General features: G+C 48.6%; 1 protein-coding gene across 1 annotated transcript; it reads left to right on the plus strand.

Annotated features, from left to right (window-relative positions):
- The first annotated feature begins 434 nt into the window (after positions 1–434).
- GCH1 (GTP cyclohydrolase 1) lies at positions 435–20,212 on the plus strand. Its single transcript, XM_054286850.1, has 6 exons — positions 435–747; positions 12,246–12,355; positions 14,524–14,579; positions 17,772–17,803; positions 18,698–18,782; positions 19,924–20,212. Exons 1-6 carry the CDS (start codon positions 435–437, stop codon positions 20,048–20,050), a joined length of 723 nt encoding a protein of 240 aa, XP_054142825.1. The 3' UTR covers positions 20,051–20,212.
- Positions 20,213–21,079: the final 867 nt, after the last annotated feature.

Raw genomic sequence — 21,079 nt, forward strand, 5'->3', positions numbered from 1 at the left:
GGGAATTCTCAGCCCCTGGGATCCCCCGAACCCGGGGCACCCCCTCCACCCCCAGCGCTCACCCCAGCCCGGGGTCCCCTCAGATCCCCCGTACCCCCGGGAATCCTCAGCCCCCGGGATCCCCTGGGGTCCCCCCAGCCCCGGGTGCCGCCTCCACCTCAGCGCTCACCCCAGCCCGGGGTCCCCTCGGGTCTCCGCTGTCCCCACCCAGTCCCCATCCGGGGGATCCCCCCTGTTCCGTACCCCCATCGGGAGCACCCCCTCCCCTCCCGGCAGCACGGCCCCGCACGGCGGCAGCGGCGGCAGCGGCGGCGGCCAATGGGGGCGGCGCGGGCGGGATAAAAGCGGCGGCGCTGGGGCCGGGACGGGCAGGGCCGGCCCGGGGGCTGCACGGCTCGGGCACGGCTCGGCCCCGCTCGGGCACGGCGCTGCCCATGGAGGCGGCGCGGGGCTGGAACGGGTGCGCACGGCGGGAGCCGCCGCCCTCCCCGCCCGCGGCCGCGGAGAAACCGCGCGGGGCCCCGGGCACCGGCACCGGGAGCGGCAGCAGCGGGGAAGGGTGGCGGGGAGAGCGGCCCCGCAGCGAGGAGGACAACGAGCTGAGCCTGCCCGGCCTGGCCGCCGCGTACACCTCCATCCTGCGGGCGCTGGGCGAGGACCCGCAGCGGCAGGGGCTGCTCAAGACGCCCTGGAGGGCGGCCACGGCCATGCAGTTCTTCACCAAGGGCTACCAGGAGACCATCGCGGGTAGGGAGCGCTCCGGGGCCGCGGGGATGGAGCTGGGATTGATCAATTGATGAGAACTGATCGTTGCCCTGTCACCGCGTCACCCAGCTCGTTATCACCTGTGCGCCTCGCTGTCCTCTCCCTCCCCAAATATCCCGATTTTTTTTTTTTTTTTTTAATTAAACTCTGTGCAGGTAAAGTTTCCATTCTGTCGTAAGTCTCTCGTTTGGGCGAGCACAGCAAGTGCTTTTGCTTTCTCTCTTCTGATGGAAACTTTTCCAGCCCCGGCTTAGGAACTCGTGGGTTCCGTCCTTCCTCCCTCCCCGGCCGAGCGAGGCTGTGCTCGGACACGGTGGGAATCCAATCCAACCCAATCCAATCCAGGTTTATTCCCATTAGCAGACAGAAGGGGTTTGAATTTTCTCAGGAAAAGTCCCGTTCTGCCGATGCTTTAATCAAGTGAGGTTGTTCAAAGGTGGGAGTGAAACTTAAGGAAGCGAGGCGAGGGGAAAGGAAGAGGACAGGGAGATCCCTTCCCCATCTCAGGGTCCCAGCAGCAAGTGCAGGTGTGCCGAGGAACCCCAGGCTCACATCCCTGCTCCAGCTGGGTGAGGGTGTGAGGAAAGGAACTGGCTGGGATATGTTCTCATCAACAATTCATGACTCCAATGCAGGGTAAATACTGCTTGAAAATGCATCTTTTTACATCACTTTTCCTCTTCTCAGCCTCTTGGACTGTACCCAGTACAAACAGTAAAAAAGAGCCTGGAGAGCTTGGGAATTCCCCTTTCTGCTCGTTCTTACAGTGAAGGCGAGTTCCTGTCAGTGAGGGATGCAGAGAGAGCCAGCAAGGATCCCTGAGTGTGGCTGAGGAAGGGCTGCTCCTGCCCTGCTCTCTGGAATCGGCACTGGGGTGCTGAGCCTGCCCCAGGCTCCATCAGGGTGCTTTGCCCAAAGCAAAGGCTGCACTGTGCTATTGATGGCATCAGGGAGCTCCTGCTGCCACATCAGAGCCCTTTTCTGAGGGCACCGTGCTTCAACTTAAAGGCTGGGGGTTGTGTTCAGTTTCTTTTTTTATTTCTCTGCTGTAGGCTCTTTCGAAATCAGATTTCTACAACTTCCAGCATTCACTTACTCACGGCCAAGAGCTTAAACTCTTGTGCCACTATTGTGTCCCAGGAACAGCATTTCTGCCCTGGAAGTTGCTCTGCCTTTCAGATCAAGCCAGGTTTTTGGTTCACAACTGGGAGCAGCTCTGGGCTGCAGTGACCATCCTTGTTCCTCTCTTAGTCCTGCTGCACGGTGTGTTTGAGGTGAGGTTTCATTAGGTTTCATCTTTTGTTTACTGGGATTAACTTTCCTGCTGTAAAACACAGGAGGTCTCTCAGCCATCCTGCCAGGCTCTAGCACAGGGAATGTTTCCAGTGATAACTTGAGCACGAATTTCTGTGCTGAACCTGGATGAGGTTGCTGCCCTTCTCAAGTCCTCTCTTACCTCGCTGCCGGTTTTGTGTGCTCACGTTACCTGAAGTAATTTTAAAAACTTTTTTCTGCTCCAAGCTGGGTTCTCTGGGATCTTCTAATCTCTCACATTCATTTAATTAAGCAGAGTAGTTCTGATGCTCCCCTCTGATTATCCATGGGGGAGATCTGTATTATATCCAAGGACAGAAAATGTCACTGCTCGTGCTCTGCTCCTGGACTGCTTCTTTCTTTTTAGGAAATCATGTCAGGCTGGGACACTAACATTCCTTCCTGTGTCAGGAGGGGAATCCTTTTACTTTCCAGCCATTCACGCCTTCTTGCAGGATGCTCAGCTTCCACTTTTCCCAGCCAGACAGAAGGAAGAGCTGCAGCTGAAGCACAAGCCCACAGCAGATAGCAAAGTGGTGGATGAAGAGTTTGTTAGGAGAATCAATATGAGTAAAGTCTTCTTACAGAGTTTTAAATGACTGATGAATCCTACAGAACATTTGGGCACAAGAGTAGCTGTGGGACTGCTGCTGTCCCTGCTGCAGCACCCTGCGCTGTTCCCTTGGATATACTAATCCAGCTCTCTGCCTGGCCAGGCTGGCAACTGGACCAGCAAATGAAAAAGAAAATGAACCAAAACCAGCCCAAACCCTCCCCAAAATCCTGACAAGAAGCAGCCCCACCTCTTGTTTTCCCAGGCTTTTATTTTGCAGCTTATTCAGCTCCTCCTGTGGAGCTGTCTGGGTAGGCAGAGGTTAAAGCAGGGATTTTCAGGGTGTGTTTTGAGGAGTGTTTCCATTTTATCCCTGCAACAGGCATAAGATGAGGGGCTCTTACAATAGCTGCAAGTTCCATCCTCCCAGGAAAGGTTCCTCAGGTAAAAGCTCAGTGGTGGTGGTGGTTGTACAACCACATGGCCAAAGTGTGTGTATGTGTGTTGCAACAGGTCCCTGCTGAGCTCACAGGGCTGGAGGTGCTGCCAGAGTGTTCAGCCAGGAGGGAGTGACACAGGTGACCCAGGGCAGTGAATGTCAGAGCAGGGACAGGCTTTAAAATCAGCCCTGTGACCTTATCTGCTGCAGCATCTGCCCTGGGGAGGGGGAAGCAATTAATGTCTGATGGAGTTTTCATTTTCCATAAAGGAACACAAAGGAAGATGTGATATATACACCCAAATTATGGAATTATGTTGGAGAAGCCCTCTAAGATCGAGTCCAACCATTCCCCAGCACTGCCAAGGCCATCACTGACCCATGTCCCCAAGTGCCACATCCACACAGCCTTTAAATCCCTCCAGGGATGGGCACTCCACCCTTGCCCTGAGCAGCTGTGCCAATGCCTAATCACACTTTCAGTGTAGACATGTTCCCCAATATCCAATCCAAACCTCCCTGGTACAACTTGTGGCCATTTCCCCTTGTCCTGTCCCTGTTCCCTGGAGCAGAGCCCCATCCCCATGGCTGTCCCCTCCTGTCAGGAGCTGTGCAGAGCCACAAGGGCCCCTGAGCCTCCTTTGCTCCAGGCTGAGCCCCTGCCCAGCTCCTCAGGGATTCTGCAGCCCCTGCCCAGCTCCTCAGGGATTCTGCAGACCCTTCCCCAGCTCTGTTCTCTCCTGAGTGTAAAGCTGCTGTGCACTGCCAGGTCTGTGTTGGGTGTGCTTGGCTTTCACCTCCCTCCCTGTGTTATTGCAAGGGGATGGCCTTTAGGGATCCCTTCCAGCCCAAACCATTCCATGAGCTTTTTGGTTTCTGTGTGTCTGATAACATAATAATAATAATAACAACTTGGGGCATGGTTCAATGTGCTGTCATTTGATCTCCTGTGCTGGGTGTTGTCACTTGGCTTCCATGACACCTGCTTGTATTTGTATGTTTGTATTTCCCAGAGCTTAGCTTTGTAGTATTGTAGGGAAGATAACACCTGAATTCTGGCTCTCCATTCAGATTTGTGAGCAGCTGAGAAGCTGATTCTGCTTTCCAGCTTCTACTCTGTGTATTTCCTGCCTTGTTTTCAGCAGTGCAGAGTGGCTGTTCTGCCTTACCCTCCATTCATCTCTGCTATCTGTGCTCTGCAGCTGCTCAGGGCTGTGTGTCAGAGCCATTAGCAGAGTTTACTTGTTAAATATCTGTATCTGGCTCTTTCTGTTAATTCCAGATTGTCATTTATTAATCCTGGCTTTACCAAAGGCCTCAACCTCTTTCATTGACAGGATGTACTCAAATGTGCCGTTCCCACTCTGTAGTACCAGTCATCACACTTGGCAAGAATGTCTCTAGTGATTTCAAATAAAACCCACCTGGGGACCAGATTAAAAAGCCTGACAGCTCAGTGCTGACACTCCAGCACTGGTGTAGACTGGCAGCTGCTGCAACAGAAACCTCTCAATGTGTTGGTAAGGAAGGCAGAACAGGAAAGCCACCAAAAAAGTAACTCCCAATTTCATGCAGTGCTTCTGTGCCAGCATCCAGGAACATCTGTTCTTCTCCAGGGTCAGATCTATCAGCTTCCTATTTCTGGGTGTAAATTGTATTTCAGAACAGCCCCCTTGACTGGTGAGGACTAACAGCAGGGCTGTGAGAGCCAGGTGCCTTCAGCTTTTTGGGAGCTGGTTCAGGCAGATACCTACCTTCACACAAAGGTGAAACCTTGTCCCTCCTTTTTGTAAAGGCTTCATGGCATGCTCAGAGGTGCTGTCTGAGGGTCTGACAATAAATACTGCAAAGCACAAGTGTGTGCAAAGGCAGTAAATGAGTGTAAAATGAGAATAAATTAGTAAATGAGAATAAATGGAAATACAAGGTTGCAGACAGCACTAACTCAACTGAAACTGAAAGTTTCAGACCCAAGCAACCCCGTAAGTTACAGAAACAGTGTCAATGATTCTGCCTTTGAAAGGTGAATCACAAATGAGTTGGTTTGGATTGTGTAATCCTGTAGGAAACATTAGGCACAGGGCTGGACGAGCTGTATCTGCAGGAGGAAGTTAAGTTGTTCTCATCAGCCACAAACACTCAAAGCAAAACTTGTTCACCAGTCTGGGGTTGGTGATGGTGGGAGCTGCTGCCAGGGGACTCTCCCAGCCTTTATTCATGTGAGCAGCTCTCAGGCATGTTGGCAGGTTCACCCATCCTTTCAGTGTGTTCAACAGGGAAATGAAAATCAGAAATACTGGGAGGGGATGACTTTGCTTCCTGGACCTCTGGGGTTTGAAAGGCTGCAAGGCAAGTGACTCTGCTGGGCAGCTTTTATTTCAAAGCAATAAACTAGTTAGGTCATTTCCTCACTCATCAGTTTATATGCTTTTCCTACAGTGTGGGGTGAAAAAATCCAACCTTAATAATCTTTTCTTCTAGACTGTGTGGATTTGATATTTTTACAGAGGACAACAATGGTGTAAATTTTTCCAGCCTGCTTGGTTTGCTGTGCTGAGGTGCTAAGCATTGCTGTGTCAAAACACACAGTGCCTTGAGCAAACAAGGCTGTTTGATCAGCAGCCCTGCCCTTTGCCGGAGCTGGGGAGCTGCTGTGCTTTCCTGGAACTGAGGAGCTGCTGGCTCATCCATGAGCACATGGCACGTGTTTCCTGGAACTGAGGTGCTGCTGGCTCATCCATGAGCACATGGATGTGTTTGATGGAATTGTGGAGCTGCTGGCTCATCCATGAGCACATGGATGTGTTTGATGGAATTGTGGAGCTGCTGGCTCATCCATGAGCACATGGCACGTGTTTCATGGAACTGAGGTGCTGCTGGCTCATCCATGAGCACATGGATGTGTTTGATGGAATTGTGGAGCTGTTGGCTCATCCATGAGGATCTGTCAACAGCTGAAACCTCAGCCCTGCTCTGCTCCAGCCAGGGCAAACCAGAGGGTGGGAAATACAGGGCTGTTCAGAGAGAGGTTTTTTGGGGTTTCTTCAACCTCTGCCCCCACAGAAGGGATGCCTACCATGCTGGAACACACACTAATTGCAGTGAAACTTCTGGAAACTGGGATTTTCCTGGATCATCTCCCCTTCCTGTCAATGCTCAAGTAACACTAAGCTTGGTTGGGTTTTGTTAGGAATTTATTAAATATTGTGACCTCTTGGATCTGAGCTGTTGCAGGCTTCTGATCTTTCATGTTGCTCTTCTAAAGAGTTTTGTTTTTGATTTTTCCTTTGTTTCAGTTTCTGAAAGAAGTGTGGGTGAGCACCTTCTGTCACATGGGACACTGAAATGGTTATTGAAAAATCCTGATACATTTTAATGAGCATCTCCATAATGCTGCTTTCCCTCACATTAATAAACCTCCTGGCAGAGGACAACTTCTAGAACCTAATCTTGGCTTCATCTGTCTGCAGGAGCTGGTCTGTTATGAGCAGACTCCAGTCTCCCTACAACATGGAGGGTATCTCACAGGAAAATAAACAAATCTGTACAAATCACAGCCAGAATTAGCTGAACAGCAATAATGCTGCTCCTTTATCTTTGTTTCTGTGAAATGTCCCTTGAACCACACGTCTGGTTCACCTCCCTCCTGGTAACTGAGGGACTGAGCTTTGCTTCTGAAGCAAATGTCCCTGTCTGAAGCTGGGTGTCTGTTTCTAGAGCTTTGGTGGTGAAATCTGAAATAGTAGCCAGAAACTTGTAAATTCTTTTGTTTCTAAGGTTTCTCCTGCTTTCTGCTAGAAGGTGTGTTATCACAAGGGTTCATTTCTCAGCATCTTTTGAACCCTATTGCCTATTTCAACAGTCATGTGGCATCCCAGGCTGTGCCTCTTTCTAGAGCTCTTCAAGACTTCTTGAAGCCAATGACATACCCAGAGCCTCCTTTTCTTAGCAACCTGAAGTCATTCACTTTCTGCAGCAGTACAAGCCCTTTACATTAATGTTTTTAAAGCCTGGGTCTCTGCATGCATCACAAATTCCTGGTGCCTTTTTCATACTCAAAGGCTGCAATAATTTTCTTGTTGCTCGTCTGGCATCTTTTCCCTAACTACAGTTACCTGTAATGTCATCCCATGAATAATGAAAAACAAAGCCAGGTTTGACTTTACATGTTACTGCTCACCCAGCAGTAGCTGAGAGGTTTTCCCAGCGGTTCCTTTCCAGATTTCATCCTGACCCTGCAGGTTTCCCTGCCACACATCCAGCTGCTAACTGGTGTCTCCTGCTGCAGTCACATCTGTCCTCAGCTGGGGAGGGACTCTGGGAAAGACAACCAGAAACATCTGCAGCATTCCCCAGGTGCTTCTGCCTTAAAGACCTTAACCTTGGCTGGCTCCTGGCACTGCTGTTCTGGAGCAATGACCAAACCATGACCTGCTCCTGGCTGGTGTGAGCTCCCTGCCACTGCTTTGGGGGTAACTCTGTGTTCTGGAGGTGCCTGAGCTCAGACGCTGCTTTAGTTGTCACTGACATCTTTCATGGAAAATCCTTTCCTTAGGATTTTTCCTCCTGAGAAGCTGAGAGGCCTCAGGGACAAAATGTAAACAATTATTGTCTGCGGCTGTGGAATGCAACAGGTGCATCTGGGATTGGTCTCATGTGGTTGTTTCTAATTAATGGCCAATCACAGCCCAGCTGGCTTGGAGTCTCTGTCTGTGACACAAACCTTTGTTATTCATTCTTTCTTTTTCTATTCTTAGGATTTCATCAAAAGGCTGGGCTTTCTTCTATTCTTTTAGTATAGTTTTAATGTAATATATATCATAAAATAATAAATCAGCCTTCTGAAACATGGAGTCAGATCCTCATCTCTCCCCTCATCCTCAGACCCCTGTGAACACCGTCACACAGTTTGTTTGGGGGGTGTGAGTTGTCCCACAGGATGTGATCCCGCCTTGGCCTGAGCCCATTCCTGCCCTGCCTGTGGCACTGTCACTGTGCAGAGCGGGGGACAGCGGGGACAGCCAGGACCTGTGAAATGCGGCCAGGAGAGCCTTGTCCTCCTGTCCCTGCCAGGATGGATGGAGGAGCTCCTGAGGCTGCCTCGATCCTGCTGGCACTGAGCAACCTGCACTTAAATTGCAGCTGTGAGGCAGCTGAGCACCACAGGGAAGTGCTTGAACCCCTGGTGAGAGCAGCCTGCATCGCTTCACTCCAGCACAGTGAGAAAGGCAGCTCTGGATGCTGTGAGCTGCTGCAGAGCTGCCATCCCTCCTCCCCTTCACCTCCCCAGCCCGTTCCGGGTGGGCTCTGCCTTCTCTCATTGCCAGAGGTGCTTTTGCTGTCCTGTGTCACATTAAAGCCATGCAAATAGTTTCTATAGCAACAGGTGTCTTTGCCGAGCTCTGACGCAGAATCCTGAAAGGTCTTTCTCATTCTGTCTTCACCCAGTTTTGATTTTTTATTTTATCAGCTCTTTTTTGAAGATAAAGGGCAAATTAATTCTGCTGTGTTTCAGGAGTTAACTTGCAGCACAGGTGGCTGTTTAGTTTCAACAGCCCAATGAAGTTTTTGCACCAGGAGCTGAACTTTTGGCTGAAGGAAAATTCACCTGGAATGATTTAGAGAGCACAAACTCTCTGTACAAACCATGAAGTCAAACTAGGGAAGCATGGTCTGGTAGGCAGAGTGAAAGAATGAGAAAAGGAGCAAAAATTTGTCCCCAGCTTTGCTTCTGCCCTGTTTAGTCTGAGGTTATTTCCCCTCCTGTCCTTTCAGCTCTGTTAAATTTTCCAGAACATGTGCTGCAGCGCACAGGCTGAGCTTTTATGAGCCCTGTTTGATGCTATTGCAAACGGAAAAAATTAGAAAAAATTTTAAAAAATCTTTAAAAAAAAACCTAAAAACCCCAGACAAATTTAGATAAAATGGTGTGGCCTCCCTGCACAAGGTGTTTGAGTCTGTGCCAGGGAAGTGTCTCCTGTGTGATCACTGCCAACAGCTGCTGCAGTGGGACACAGGGAGATGCAGCTGTGGAAAGATGCTCTGCCCACTCTGCTTTTGTCAACTCAGGGCTTGGGCTGCAAAGGGGGAGGTGTAGGGATGGGCAGGCTTCAGGCTGGGCTGATTTTCAGGAACAGAGACTTGTGAAGCAGAGACTGGAGCAGAATAGGGATAGGTGACCACTCTATCGCCATTTACTCAGGTGGTGGCCTTCAGCCTCACACTTGGTTTTACCTTTGTGCCCTTGCATCACCTGGCACTTGTGGAGGAGTTTTTGGAGGTCCTAACACTGAGCTGGTTTCTTCCTTTGTGGGCCTTTCTTCTCAGGGAGTAGCTGGTGCTGACAAAATCAGCTCATCTCACTGCAGGCACAGTGCGGGCGTTGTCTGTGACCTGGCTGCTACTTGCTGCTAATATTAAATAAATAAAAGGTGCAAAAATGGGAAAACCACTATAAATAAGAAGAGTGAAGCACCTCACAGCTCTGTGGCTGCAATTCTTGATGTGCAGATCTGTTTTCTTACCTCTGAAACTCCCCTGGCTGTACTGGGGCAGTGCCCATGCTGCTGAGGCTGGGCTGTGGCATTGGAGGGGATGTGCAAGAAGGATGGATGCTCTTTTTGCTTCTGTTTGATTGCTCTGGCCCTGAGAGGGATGCAGGGTGCCTTTTGTTCCTGGAGTTGCCTGTGTGGTACTTCTGAGGTCACTAAAACTTCTCTTTTCTCCCCTGAGCTGTGTCCATGATACAACACAGCTGGGAGAGAAAGTTTGTGAGGACCTGCTAATGTATATTTTGTATGTTATTTAGTGTATATCCATCCACATACACGTGGATATGAGGCTTCAGGAGTGAAGTACCTTCTGTTGTAGCTCTGCTCTGTGTCACACACCAGGACTCTTAATGAGAATTTGGCCATTTCTGGCTGTTCTGAACAATCTGCTTTGCTCGTGCGCTGACGTAAATCCATATCTGACATCAGGCTCTGATATGCTCCTGGTGAGGCTGGTGTGACCTGAGCTGGGGGTCCAATAACAGCAGCAGTCACTCTGGAGATGCTTCGTGGATCTGTTTGGATTTTGTTTTAATAACTCTGGCCACGGCAGCAGGTTTTGTGCAGCCACTGTTTGCCTTTCAGCTGTGGAAATGGCACGGCTGCAGAGTGCTGCAGGAGGGAGCTCAGCACCCAGAGTGCTGCTCTGCCTCCCCTTCCCTCTCCTGTGAGCCTGTTCAGGTCCTCTCTTTTGGGTTCTCCCTTTGCCTGGCTGAATTCATAATTATACATCTGCCTGATGCTGCCCGTGCAATCAAAACCCTCTCCAGCAGTGCTTGGTTTAAACCCAGAAATTCAAAGATCAGAATTATGTGCTTTCACAGAGCTGTTCCCTGGCCTTTTTCATGCCCCTATTCCTGCCCTCTGACCTGTCCCACACCCTCCTGGGATTCATCCTGGCTGCCTTGGTTGCCAGTCCTGCTCAGGAAGGATCCCGTGTCGCAGGCGGAGAGCGTTTCCAGGGTTACCTGTGCAGGGCTGATAGCAGGCAGGAAATTAAAATGCTCCATGAAGATGATCCCTTATCAACAGCAGATGGTGGCCATTAGCTGGATGTGTGTGTCAGGGGAAGGCACCAAGGCAAGCAGAGCAGGCATCACTGCTGGGTTTGTGTCACCATCACCGTTGGGTTTGTGTCACCATCACTGCTGGGTTTGTGTCACCATCACCGTTGGGTTTCTGTCACCACCATTGGGTTTGTGTCACCATCACCGCTGGGTTTGTGTCACCATCACTGCTGGGTTTGTGTCACCACCACCGCTGGGTTTGTGTCACCATCACTGCTGGGTTTGTGTCACCACCACCACTGGGTTTGTGTCACCATCACTGCTGGGTTTGTGTCACCATCACTGCTGGGTTTGTGTCACCATCACCGTTGGGTTTGTGTCACCATCACTGCTGGGTTTGTGTCACCATCACCGTTGGGTTTCTGTCACCACCATTGAGTTTGTGTCACCATCACTGCTGGGTTTGTGTCACCATCACCGTTGGGTTTCTGTCACCACCATTGAGTTTGTGTCACCATCACTGCTGGGTTTGTGTCACCACCACCATTGGGTTTGTGTCACCAGCCCTGCTGGTGCTCGCTGGTGCTTGCAGGGCAGTCCCTGAGTGCCCTGCTCTGCCTGTGGTGTGTGGGACTCTGCTTTCCTGGAAGGAGCTCCAAGGAGCCAGTGTGGCTCCCAGCTGAATTTGTTTGCAGAGTTCCTTGTCCCTGTTATCAGCTCACCTGTACAGGTGGTTCTCTCCTGCAAGTTTCTCCTTCATACACAACTTTTTTCTCTTGTTCTTCAAAAGATCTGATTTCTTGACTTGGGATTATTCTACTTTTAAGATCTCTGAGCATGGTTCAGGTGCCTGCAATCTCTGTGGAGACTGATGTGCCAGGATTGTTTGGGGATTTGTCAAGGGACTGATGAAAGTGGAAAATCAGCTGAGGATCCATTCTGAGATTAGCCAGGTGTCATGTTATGTGCTCCTTTTCTTACTGAGCTGTCTCTTCTCCCTTCTGTCTCTGTGGGAGTTTCCACACCTCACTTTTCTGCCGACTCTGAGGTGCAGAATCAGGCTGGAGTGTGGATGTGCCTGCCCATTTCAGATCAGGACAGCAAATCTCTCCCCAGATGTGTCTCTGACTTCTGTGTGTACCTGAACAGCTGCAGGATGAAATTTGCCTGCAAAGCCTTCTTGGAGACAGCAATGCTGCTGTTAAATGTTTGCAGGAACCACTGTGGTGGATTTTTAGGTTTTCCCTGGCCCCGGGCTGGCTTTGCTTGCTGGAAGCACGGCTGGAAGCCCACAGTGTCAGCTGTTAATTGCTCTAAAGAGGTCAGTAATTCTGCAGAGACCAGACCTGTTCCAACCCATGCTCAAGCTGTTAATTGAATAGAACACTCCAGGCCGACTTCTGGTGCAGCACGTAGGCAGGGTGACACCGGGGCAAAGGCGGGATTGTACCCAAACCAAAACGTGCTTGTGATGTTACTCCTCACTTCCCTCCCACACCTTAACCCTAAAATCTACAGCCCTGAGAGAGCTCTGCCCTTGCTACAAGCTTTCTTCTTGTCTGGAAGAGCCTACTATGATTTTTGGGTTTATTTTTAATGCAGATGTTTGATTTCAGATGTCCTGAACGACGCCATCTTCGACGAAGACCATGATGAGATGGTAATTGTGAAGGACATAGACATGTTCTCATTGTGTGAGCATCACCTCGTTCCATTTGTTGGAAAGGTAACTCTCCCTCACAGAACAAATGTGGGAATGCACAGTAAAAGACCTTAAGGACATGTAAAAGACTTTGCAGCTGTAGCTACAAAGCTTTTTAAGGCCGTAAGTACTTGCTGCTCACGGCTACAGTCCTGGAAGTTTAATCTTCAGAATACAAATAAGGAAGGTCTCCTTAATGTGAGGTTTTATTTGAATTTAAGCTCCTGAAATATAATGCTCAACCTTTGCTAGTCTAAGTAATCTAATGGTTTCTGACATTTCATATCAAAGCTCTTCTCCATGAAGCAGCAGCAAGCCTTGAGGGCAGACATCTGGATATTAAACCAGCTCACCCTGCACACTGGCTCTGTCATGGATTTAGCTCCTGGCTCAGAGCTATCCAGAGCACATCCATCTCTCTGAAACCCCCTGTGAGTGGAACACACTCATTAGCAGCCCTGCCTTAATTATGAGAACCAGGTCAGGGAGAGGGTGGCCAAAACTGGCAGTGCTTGATTGGGGAGTCCTGTGAAAGGGGCTGGTGCTTCACAGGGTGCTGGAATTGTGTTCCCAACAACTTCAGGAAGATAAAATTTCTCCAGTTAACCGCTGCAGAGGTGATGAGGAGTTCTGAGTGGGAGCTGCACGTCTCAGCCTCTTCAGTCCCTTATCAGCACAGAGGATGGAGCTCAGCCTGAGCCATCTGTTGCCACGAGGTGCTCACAGGTCCAAGAGCAGCACGTGCTTGTGTTGTCTGTAAAATTCAATCAGTGCCACATATGTTCCAAGCAAATTGTCTCCCCATAATAAGATACATGAACAGAAACAGCTGTTTATTCAGCTGAGTCAATTCAGGTTTGTCTGCTTTCTTTTCTTGCTGTTGGTATTTTATACTGGAGAACAGGATAACGCCTTTTTCTGTGCAAGCTTTCTGTTGTGCCTGTTACTCTTGGTTGTGTGCGCTGTGTATATTCTCCCTGTTATTCCTGTGGCAATGTGTGCATTTTTTTTTACATCCAGCTGTTTAGCCTGTGTGGTTTGGAGAAATCTCCTCACAAACACCAACTCATCCTTAAAAATGACTTGGTATGGCTCTGAATATTCAGAGTAACCATTGCCCTGCTGGGTGCACCAAACAGGCTGCAAACACTGACCTGCAGGTCTTGCACTTGCAGTTCTGCCTTACAGGAAATCGAGAAATCTGCAAAAAATATGGGGAACAGGACTCAAGGCTTATTTCTAAGAGGTGTCTCTCACTTTGTCTGAAATGTTTCATGTGTCTTTTCAGGTGTCAGTGGGTTGATTGCCTGACAGGAGGGGTAGGAATGAGCAAGTTAGCCAGGTGATCAGGTGCACTGTGGTACCTCCACTGCAGGTGCAGCAGCACAGGATTCTGAGATGGGGCCTCCAGGCAAAGCCAGAATCCCCCACTGACACTGCCCTGCTCCAGCTTGGCTCATTTTCCAAGTCTCTGGTACAGTGGCACAGGACTGGTTTATAATCTGTTATAACTCTAAACCCACTGGGATTCAGTGGATTCCTAAAAATAAGGAGATAAATGTCCTTCCCTCCATATCTGAGCACTTTTATGCTAAACTCCTTCCAATTTAGTTCAAGTACATGTTCAGCAAATCCATATTTGAGCAGGATGGAAGCTGAGTTAACCACCAGTGATCTCTGATACTAAAACAAGAGAAATAATCAAATCAGGAAGTGCAGCCTGATTTTTGGTGGCAAAGCACTTCTTGCCACCAGAACTTTCACTGCAAGTAAAGCACAGTCCCTCTTCCTTCCTCTCCCTAAATCCATTTAAGGCCTTGAAAGAAAAGCATGTTTATTTTGGACAAATAGTGCTGTGCTGAGTAACAGACTGCCTTTGTACCCAGATGCAGCAGTGTTCTGGAGCATTCCTGACACTTGGGACCTGAGCCTTGGCTCCTGGAGAGCTGTGACTTCTCTGCCCCTCAGAAAAGCTCCCCTGCTCTTCACCAGGACCTCGTGAGATGCCCCCAGCCTCAGCCCCACAGTTCCCCAGGCTTGCATGGTGCCACGTTCCTCCCACTTGCTGAGACCTCTGGGCAGTCCCAGAGTCAGTCCTGGGGCAAATGCACATCCCATTGTCTGTGCATGAGTTCCACCTGCCCTTGGGAGGGTGCTTTTGCTGCTGTTAATGGCTCTTCTCCTCTGCCCAGGTGCACATTGGTTATCTCCCCAACAAACAAGTGCTCGGCCTCAGCAAGCTCGCTAGGTAAGTGTTCTAATGAAAGTGATGCTAATTTGTAAAAAGGATTCCAGGCTGTGCTAGCTGTGTTAATCTTGTTAATCTCCTCTGCCTCTAAAGCTCTGCCCACTTTGTGTCCTGGATTTGGATTTAAACCAATCCTCAGCATTAGTTTTGGGATTCTGTTTTTTGGGGGATTTTTTTTGGGTTTTTTTTGTGGTATTTTATTTTATTTTATTTTATTTTATTTTATTTTATTATTTTTAAATTTTTTAAAATTTAATTTAATTTAATTTTTAAATTTTATTGTATTTTATTTTATTTTATTGTATTTTATTTTATTTTTTTATTTTATTTTTAAAAGTTAATTTAATTTAATTTTTAGATTTTATTTTATTTTATATTTTATTTTACTTTATTTTATTTTTTATTTCTGTGGAGAGGGCAGATAAGTCTTGGAGCTGTGTGTTAATTCTCACCAGTGGCTGCAGCAGAGCCCTGATGCTTTTGTAGGTTCCCCCAGAGTCTGCAGGGAGCTCTGAGGCAAAGAACAAGAGAATTTTGTTCTGTTCTAAGGCAGGCCACAAAAAACCAGTGAGAATTTCCAGCTCTTTACCACTTGGGTGTAAATTGGCTAATAAAAACAAAAATCCATAAATGAACATATTTCATGGATATAAATTCAATCTAAAGCTTTCATCTCTTAGCTGACTCTTCAGAAAAATGTGACATTTCTTTCTTTCACTACAAACTTGCTGAGAGTGCTGTGGGGTAGATTTTATAGATAAAGTTCAGCCTAAGAAACAAAGCAATTGTGATGCACTTGAGAAATCCATTTAGTATGTAAAACAGCTTTATTTCCTCAGCAAGTGCCCTTGGATTAGTTGCACTGACTCTTGTTATTAAGTGACACATTCTCCTGCTGGTGAGGAAGAGGATGGTAGATCCCTTCAATAAGCAGATTATTTGGGATCAGAGTGGAGAAACAAATGTAAAAATTTGGCTGCAGCTCAGAAACACCACATAGGTTCTGCTCTCCCTGATGGGTCTGTTAATCCTGCTGTAGTTGCAGCAACACTAATGAGAAATTAGCCCTGCAAATCTGCCTGCCTGCTGGGTTTCCTTAGCAGGTAAGAAACGTGTAGGATATGGCAGCAAAATGTCCTAAAGGGATCCAGATCTGTTCCAACAGATCTCTGCTTGCACAACAGAGTTGGGTTTGGAAGGGGAAGGGTCCTTGGAGGTCACATCTCACATCTCAGCTGTGTAAATTCATACTGCAGGGAGGCATTTAGGAGTGGGCTTTGCTCTGGTTAAAAGGCTGAAAAGATGTTTTTTTTTGTTGTTGTTTTGGTTTTTTTTTTTTGTTTTTTGGGTTTGGTTTTTTTTTTTTGTTTTGTTTTTTTGGTTTTTTTGGGTTTTTTTGTGGCTGTAGGAGCTGCTGGAGTTGCAGGCTGGGGTTCTGAGCTGTCAGACCTGCAGCTGCTGGGCAAAATCCTCATCTCCTGTTGGCTGCTCATGCTTGGGATGTGTGTGGCATCCCATGGCTGGTGTTGAGTTCTGGGTGGGTCTTTAGGTGGAGCAGAGCTGGGGGGTTTGTTTTTTGGAGCTGGATTTCTGAGGAGAATCCATTCCTCCTGAAGAGACTGTCCTGAGCACGGGGTTTCATTTCTGCAGGGCTCCAGTGCAGGATCAGGGATCACATTTGAAATGTGCACCCACTGCTTTGTGCTTGCTCTGGTCTCTGTTTCTCTCTTGACTGCTGCTGGAAAAGGAGCTCAAAATGCTTTGCATGGAATTTTTTTTAAATGCAAGTGGGACCATGGTGCTGGAAAGATACAAATTTCTTCCTGTTTAACCTCAGAATGGAAACCTGCATCAATGTGTGCAATGCTTCCTGCACTGTGCTCAAAGCTCAAATCTTGCCTCTGTCTAAAGTGAGGGTGAGACTCCCATATTCTGCAATAATGAAGAGATTAGGTTCTTGTATAACAAAATGTTCTCACTTTTGAGTGCTCACCATGAAGAGGTTTGGGGGTCAAACTGTGCCTGCCTTTGGTGCCCAGCATAATGCAGCCAGTGTTCAAGCAAAGATTTGTGAGGCTGCTGGTGCTCTAGGCCTAATCTTTCATAATAGGATTAGTTTTATGTGGTGAGTTTCTGTAGTTGTGGATGACCTGCATTCAGTAAACAAACATCTCTCCCTGGGTTTTAAGCTCAGGCTTGAAAATGCTCTTTCAAACAACTGTTTTTACATGAACACCTTGTTAGGACTTCTTCTGTGCAATATCTGAGCATGTTTCCTATCCATATGGTTAATCTAAATATTGTGTTGCTTTGTTTGATGCTGTAGCACAACCATTTCATTGCTGGAGGGGAGTTTGTGCATTTAATTCTCTCTCAAAAGCAGCAGGAGAGTCTCATTGTCAGGGATGACTCTTGTAAGTGATGCTTGAGGCTGCCAGCCAGTGTCTGGCTTTTGTCTGGTGTGCCCAGACAGGTATCAACGCTTTACAGCAACTCCTTTTTGTGGCCACTTGAAGTGTAATTAAGCATTTGAGCTTGGCATGAACAGCCCCTGCAGTTACAGAGCAATTATATGGATTTTTTAAAATGTGTGGATTCTGGAGCTGTCATTGAGTGTCACTTCCACTGCCACCAATGGCTTAAATGTGGAGTTGTATTGAGGTGATCCCTGCACTGAAATGTGAAGGATGGGGTGAGATATGAGTGGGTGGAGAGATTCTGTTTTAAATAAGGCCAATTCTGTCTCATTGTTCTCAGCTAAATTTGTGGCCAAATGCGAGAATCCCAAACATTTCTTGCTCAATTCCAGCATTCTGGGCATCCATGATCTGAGCTGACCTTAAGGCAGCATTTGGTCCAGTCTGAAACACCGGGAAATATTCAGAAATTAGGGAGATTTTGGACATGAATTCCCCCACAGCTGTGTGATGCAGGTGGGTGGGGATACAAGGAATTCCAAACCAGCAGAAGGAGGCCAGAGGAGTGACTGGTTTGCCCTGAAATAATCCCTGGTGCTGCAGGTGGGGGTAACCTGTCACTCCCCACAGGGATGTGCCAAGGGCAGGCTGAGATGTTCCTCACAGCCATGGACTCACACAGGGGTCTCTTTAAACAGCACCAAATTAATTGTGAAGATCAGTCAGTAGCCAGCTGGGAATAACTGTAATATTGTCTTTTTCCTTTCTCCTTTAGGATCGTGGAAATATACAGTAGAAGATTACAAGGTAAACACGAAATTTGGTGTTTGTTGTGTGCTCTCCTCTCCTAGTCAGTGCAGGGGGCTGGTAACTGGAAATGTGGAGTTTAAGAGGGGAGAAAAACTCTTCTGGAAGAGATTATGTTGCTGTTCTTAGCCCCTGCATTCCCAGTGAAGGTAACTTCTGCCTAGGGAACTAAATGGAGCCTGGAACTCATTCCAGGGATGAAAGTGCTCCAGGTAGAGCTGCCAGGAATAACTAAACCAGTTGGATGCTGCTGGGGATGAGCTCTCCTGCAGAGATTTGGAGAGATGCCTTCAGGAATCCTTGGAGCAAGGAGAAGGAGCTGCCTCCTGCCCCTGAGAGGGAGAGGAAGCTGCAGGGTCCAAACCTTGGGCTGGGCTGATCCTGCTGCATTTGTCCCGTGGTTAAATTTGGCCTGGTCTTGGCAAGAGGAGTCTCAGTGACCACCAGGCTGGTGAATAGAGGGTGCTGGAGCTGCAGGAAGTGAAGCTTTGCAGGACAAAGCTCATTTTTGATCTCAGCTTCCTTTCCCTAAGGAGAGAAATTGGGCGTGTGGAATAAATGGTGCAGCAGGAACGTTGGGAACAAACACATTAAAAATTGAAACAGAGCAGAGAGGCAAGAAAATCCTCTTGCAAAATAGGAAATGGAGGAGCTGGTAGAACAAATTGTGGTTGGAGAGATGGAATGCAAAGTGGCTCCGAAGATAAACAAGAAAATAAGAGGTCTGTTGCAGGATACAAATGGAACAGAGGATGGACGGGGCTGGGAGCACCCTGGTCTGGTGGGAGGTGTCCTTGCCCATGGTGGGGGGTTTGGAATGGGAATGAGATGGGTCTGAATGTCCCTTCCAACCCAAACTATTCTGGGAGCCTGAATTCCCCGTTGTTCCCCCAGTCCAGGAGCGCCTTACCAAACAAATCGCCATCGCCATCACAGAGGCCTTGCAGCCCGCCGGGGTCGGCGTCGTCGTGGAGGCCACGTGAGTGAAACCAGAGATCCAGGGAGGGATCCCAGAGCTCCAGGAGGGGATCCAGAGCTCCAGGGGGGATCCAGGAGCTCCGGGGGTGGTTTCAAGGGTGGGATCCAGGAGGTCCAGGGTGTGATCCCAGCTTCGTGTGATCCCAGGAGTTCCATGGGTGGGATCCCAGATGTTCCATGTGTGGGGTCCTGGCTCTGTGTGATCCCAGGAATTCCAGGGTGGGATCCAGGAGTTCCACAGGTGGGATCCAGGAATTCCATAGGTGGGATCCCAGGAGTTCCAAGGGTGGGATCCCAGCTCTGTGTGATCCCAGGAGTTCCATTGGTGAGATCCCAGATCTGTGTGATCCCAGATGTTCCGTGGGTGTGGGATACCAGGAGTTCCAGGGGTGGGATACCAGGAGTTCCAGGGATAGGATCCAGGTGTTCTTCCATGGGTGGGATCCCAGATGTTCTAGGGGTGTGATCCCAGCTCTGTGTGATCCCAGCACTTCCAGGGGAAGGACCCAGGAGTTCCAGGGGTGGAATCCCAGATGTTCCAGGGGTGGGGTCCCAGCTCTGTGTTATCCCAGGTGTTCCATGGGTGGGATCCTGGTCCGTGGGATCCCTGTGCTGCAGGGCTGGTGCATGGTGGCTCTGTGCTGTGCTTGGTTGTCAGGCAGAGGGATTAGTAATTACAATAATAATAATAACAACACTATAAATAATAACATATTGCTACTAGTAATAAAAAATTAGTAATCCTGATGTGCTGGAGCCCACATTTAAAGTGGGAGCTGCCTGATCCTGTGCGGAGATGTGGCAGGGAGGAGCTGTCCCCACTGCACCAGGTCCATGCCCCGTGCTCCTGCTGCCTCCTGGAGCAGCCTGGGAGCAGCAGCAGGCATGTCCTGTGAGCAGAGTGCTCCTTGGGAAGGTGGGATTTCCCTGGGATCAGAGGGAAGGCAGAGCTCAGTGGCTGAGGATGTGACCCTTCCCCAGCTGAGGAGCTGCAGGTGCCCTTTCTGCTTGTGGAGGTTTTGCGACCTTCCCAGAACTGAACGTGACCGTGTAAGAACCATCTCTCCCTGTGGGATTCCCTTCCCCAGCAGCGTTCCTGGTGCCCTGACTTTCTCTAGGCATGATTTTCTGCTCTCTCCTAGGCACATGTGCATGGTGATGCGCGGGGTGCAGAAAATGAACAGTAAAACTGTGACCAGCACCATGCTGGGCGTGTTCCGGGAGGACCCCAAGACCCGCGAGGAATTCCTGACCCTCATCAGGAGCTGAAACTGTGTCACCCTCTGGATTGTCCTGTCCTGTGTCGCTGTCTGTCCTTGTCCCCACGTCCCAGCTCTAAACTCAATGGTTGTGAATTGTTGTCACGGTCCTTGTGCAGTGGGAGGCTCCTGGTGGCACCTGGGGAAGGTGGGATGGGGGAATCCTCCTGGATTCCCACTGATGCCACAGGGTTACCAGCCACAAACAGGAGTTTGGAAATGTTCTTCCATCCTTGATGTAGAATATCCAGCAGTCAGGAGAGAAGTGGGGCTCAGGAGTGAAATGGAAATGTTGTGTTTATGAGAATAAATGTGGAGCAGCACAGGAAACACCTGAAAGGATTGTGGATCTTTGTAGGGTTGGGATTGTCCTGAATTATTGGTCTGAATTATGTTTTATTGCAAGTCCTGCAGTGGCTGTTTCAGTAGCTGGATATGTGTGTTATACCTCTGAATTGTTACCTGTGGTGTGTTTTATATTCTTGCTAGTATTAACCTTCCTTTTCTGTGTATTTTTTTGTTTGTTTGTTTGAGAAATGTGTAAACTCCATTTTTCCTCTCCTCTCAACAGGCAGGGAATTAACTTCTGAATTATTTGGGGCACAGCCCTGTCTCAGTACAAAGGGGTTTATGCACCTTTTTCTCTGTGCCTCAGAAGCTCTGACCACTTGAACTGTCAGTCTCTTACTGTTTTAAAGGAAACTTTAACAGAGGAGAGGAAAAACCCCTGCAGAGTCTCTCTGCAGAGTACTGAGGTATCCAAAGAGGTTTTTAATATTTATATCTTGAGCTTTCTCTTTTGGTTTTCCATGGGTTAGACTGAGAAGCTAAAATCAGTCTGATAATGTGAAAATGAAGATTTGCAAGCATTCCAAGGTTTCCATTTCCAATGCTGGACCAAAGGTGGGCATGAAATCCTGAGCACAGCACAGGCACCTCCCCTCCCTGCCCACAGGTTGGGTTATTCCAGGGCAGAGCAACCTGGAGTGACAACAGCTCTCATTTCATAAGAGCAGCTGACAAAAGAGTTTCCAGGGCC

Source organism: Melozone crissalis, unplaced genomic scaffold, assembly GCF_028551555.1.
Source record: "Melozone crissalis strain CALT ecotype California unplaced genomic scaffold, PUWL_Pcris_2 ptg000056l_1, whole genome shotgun sequence".
Classification (NCBI taxonomy): domain Eukaryota; kingdom Metazoa; phylum Chordata; class Aves; order Passeriformes; family Passerellidae; genus Melozone; species Melozone crissalis.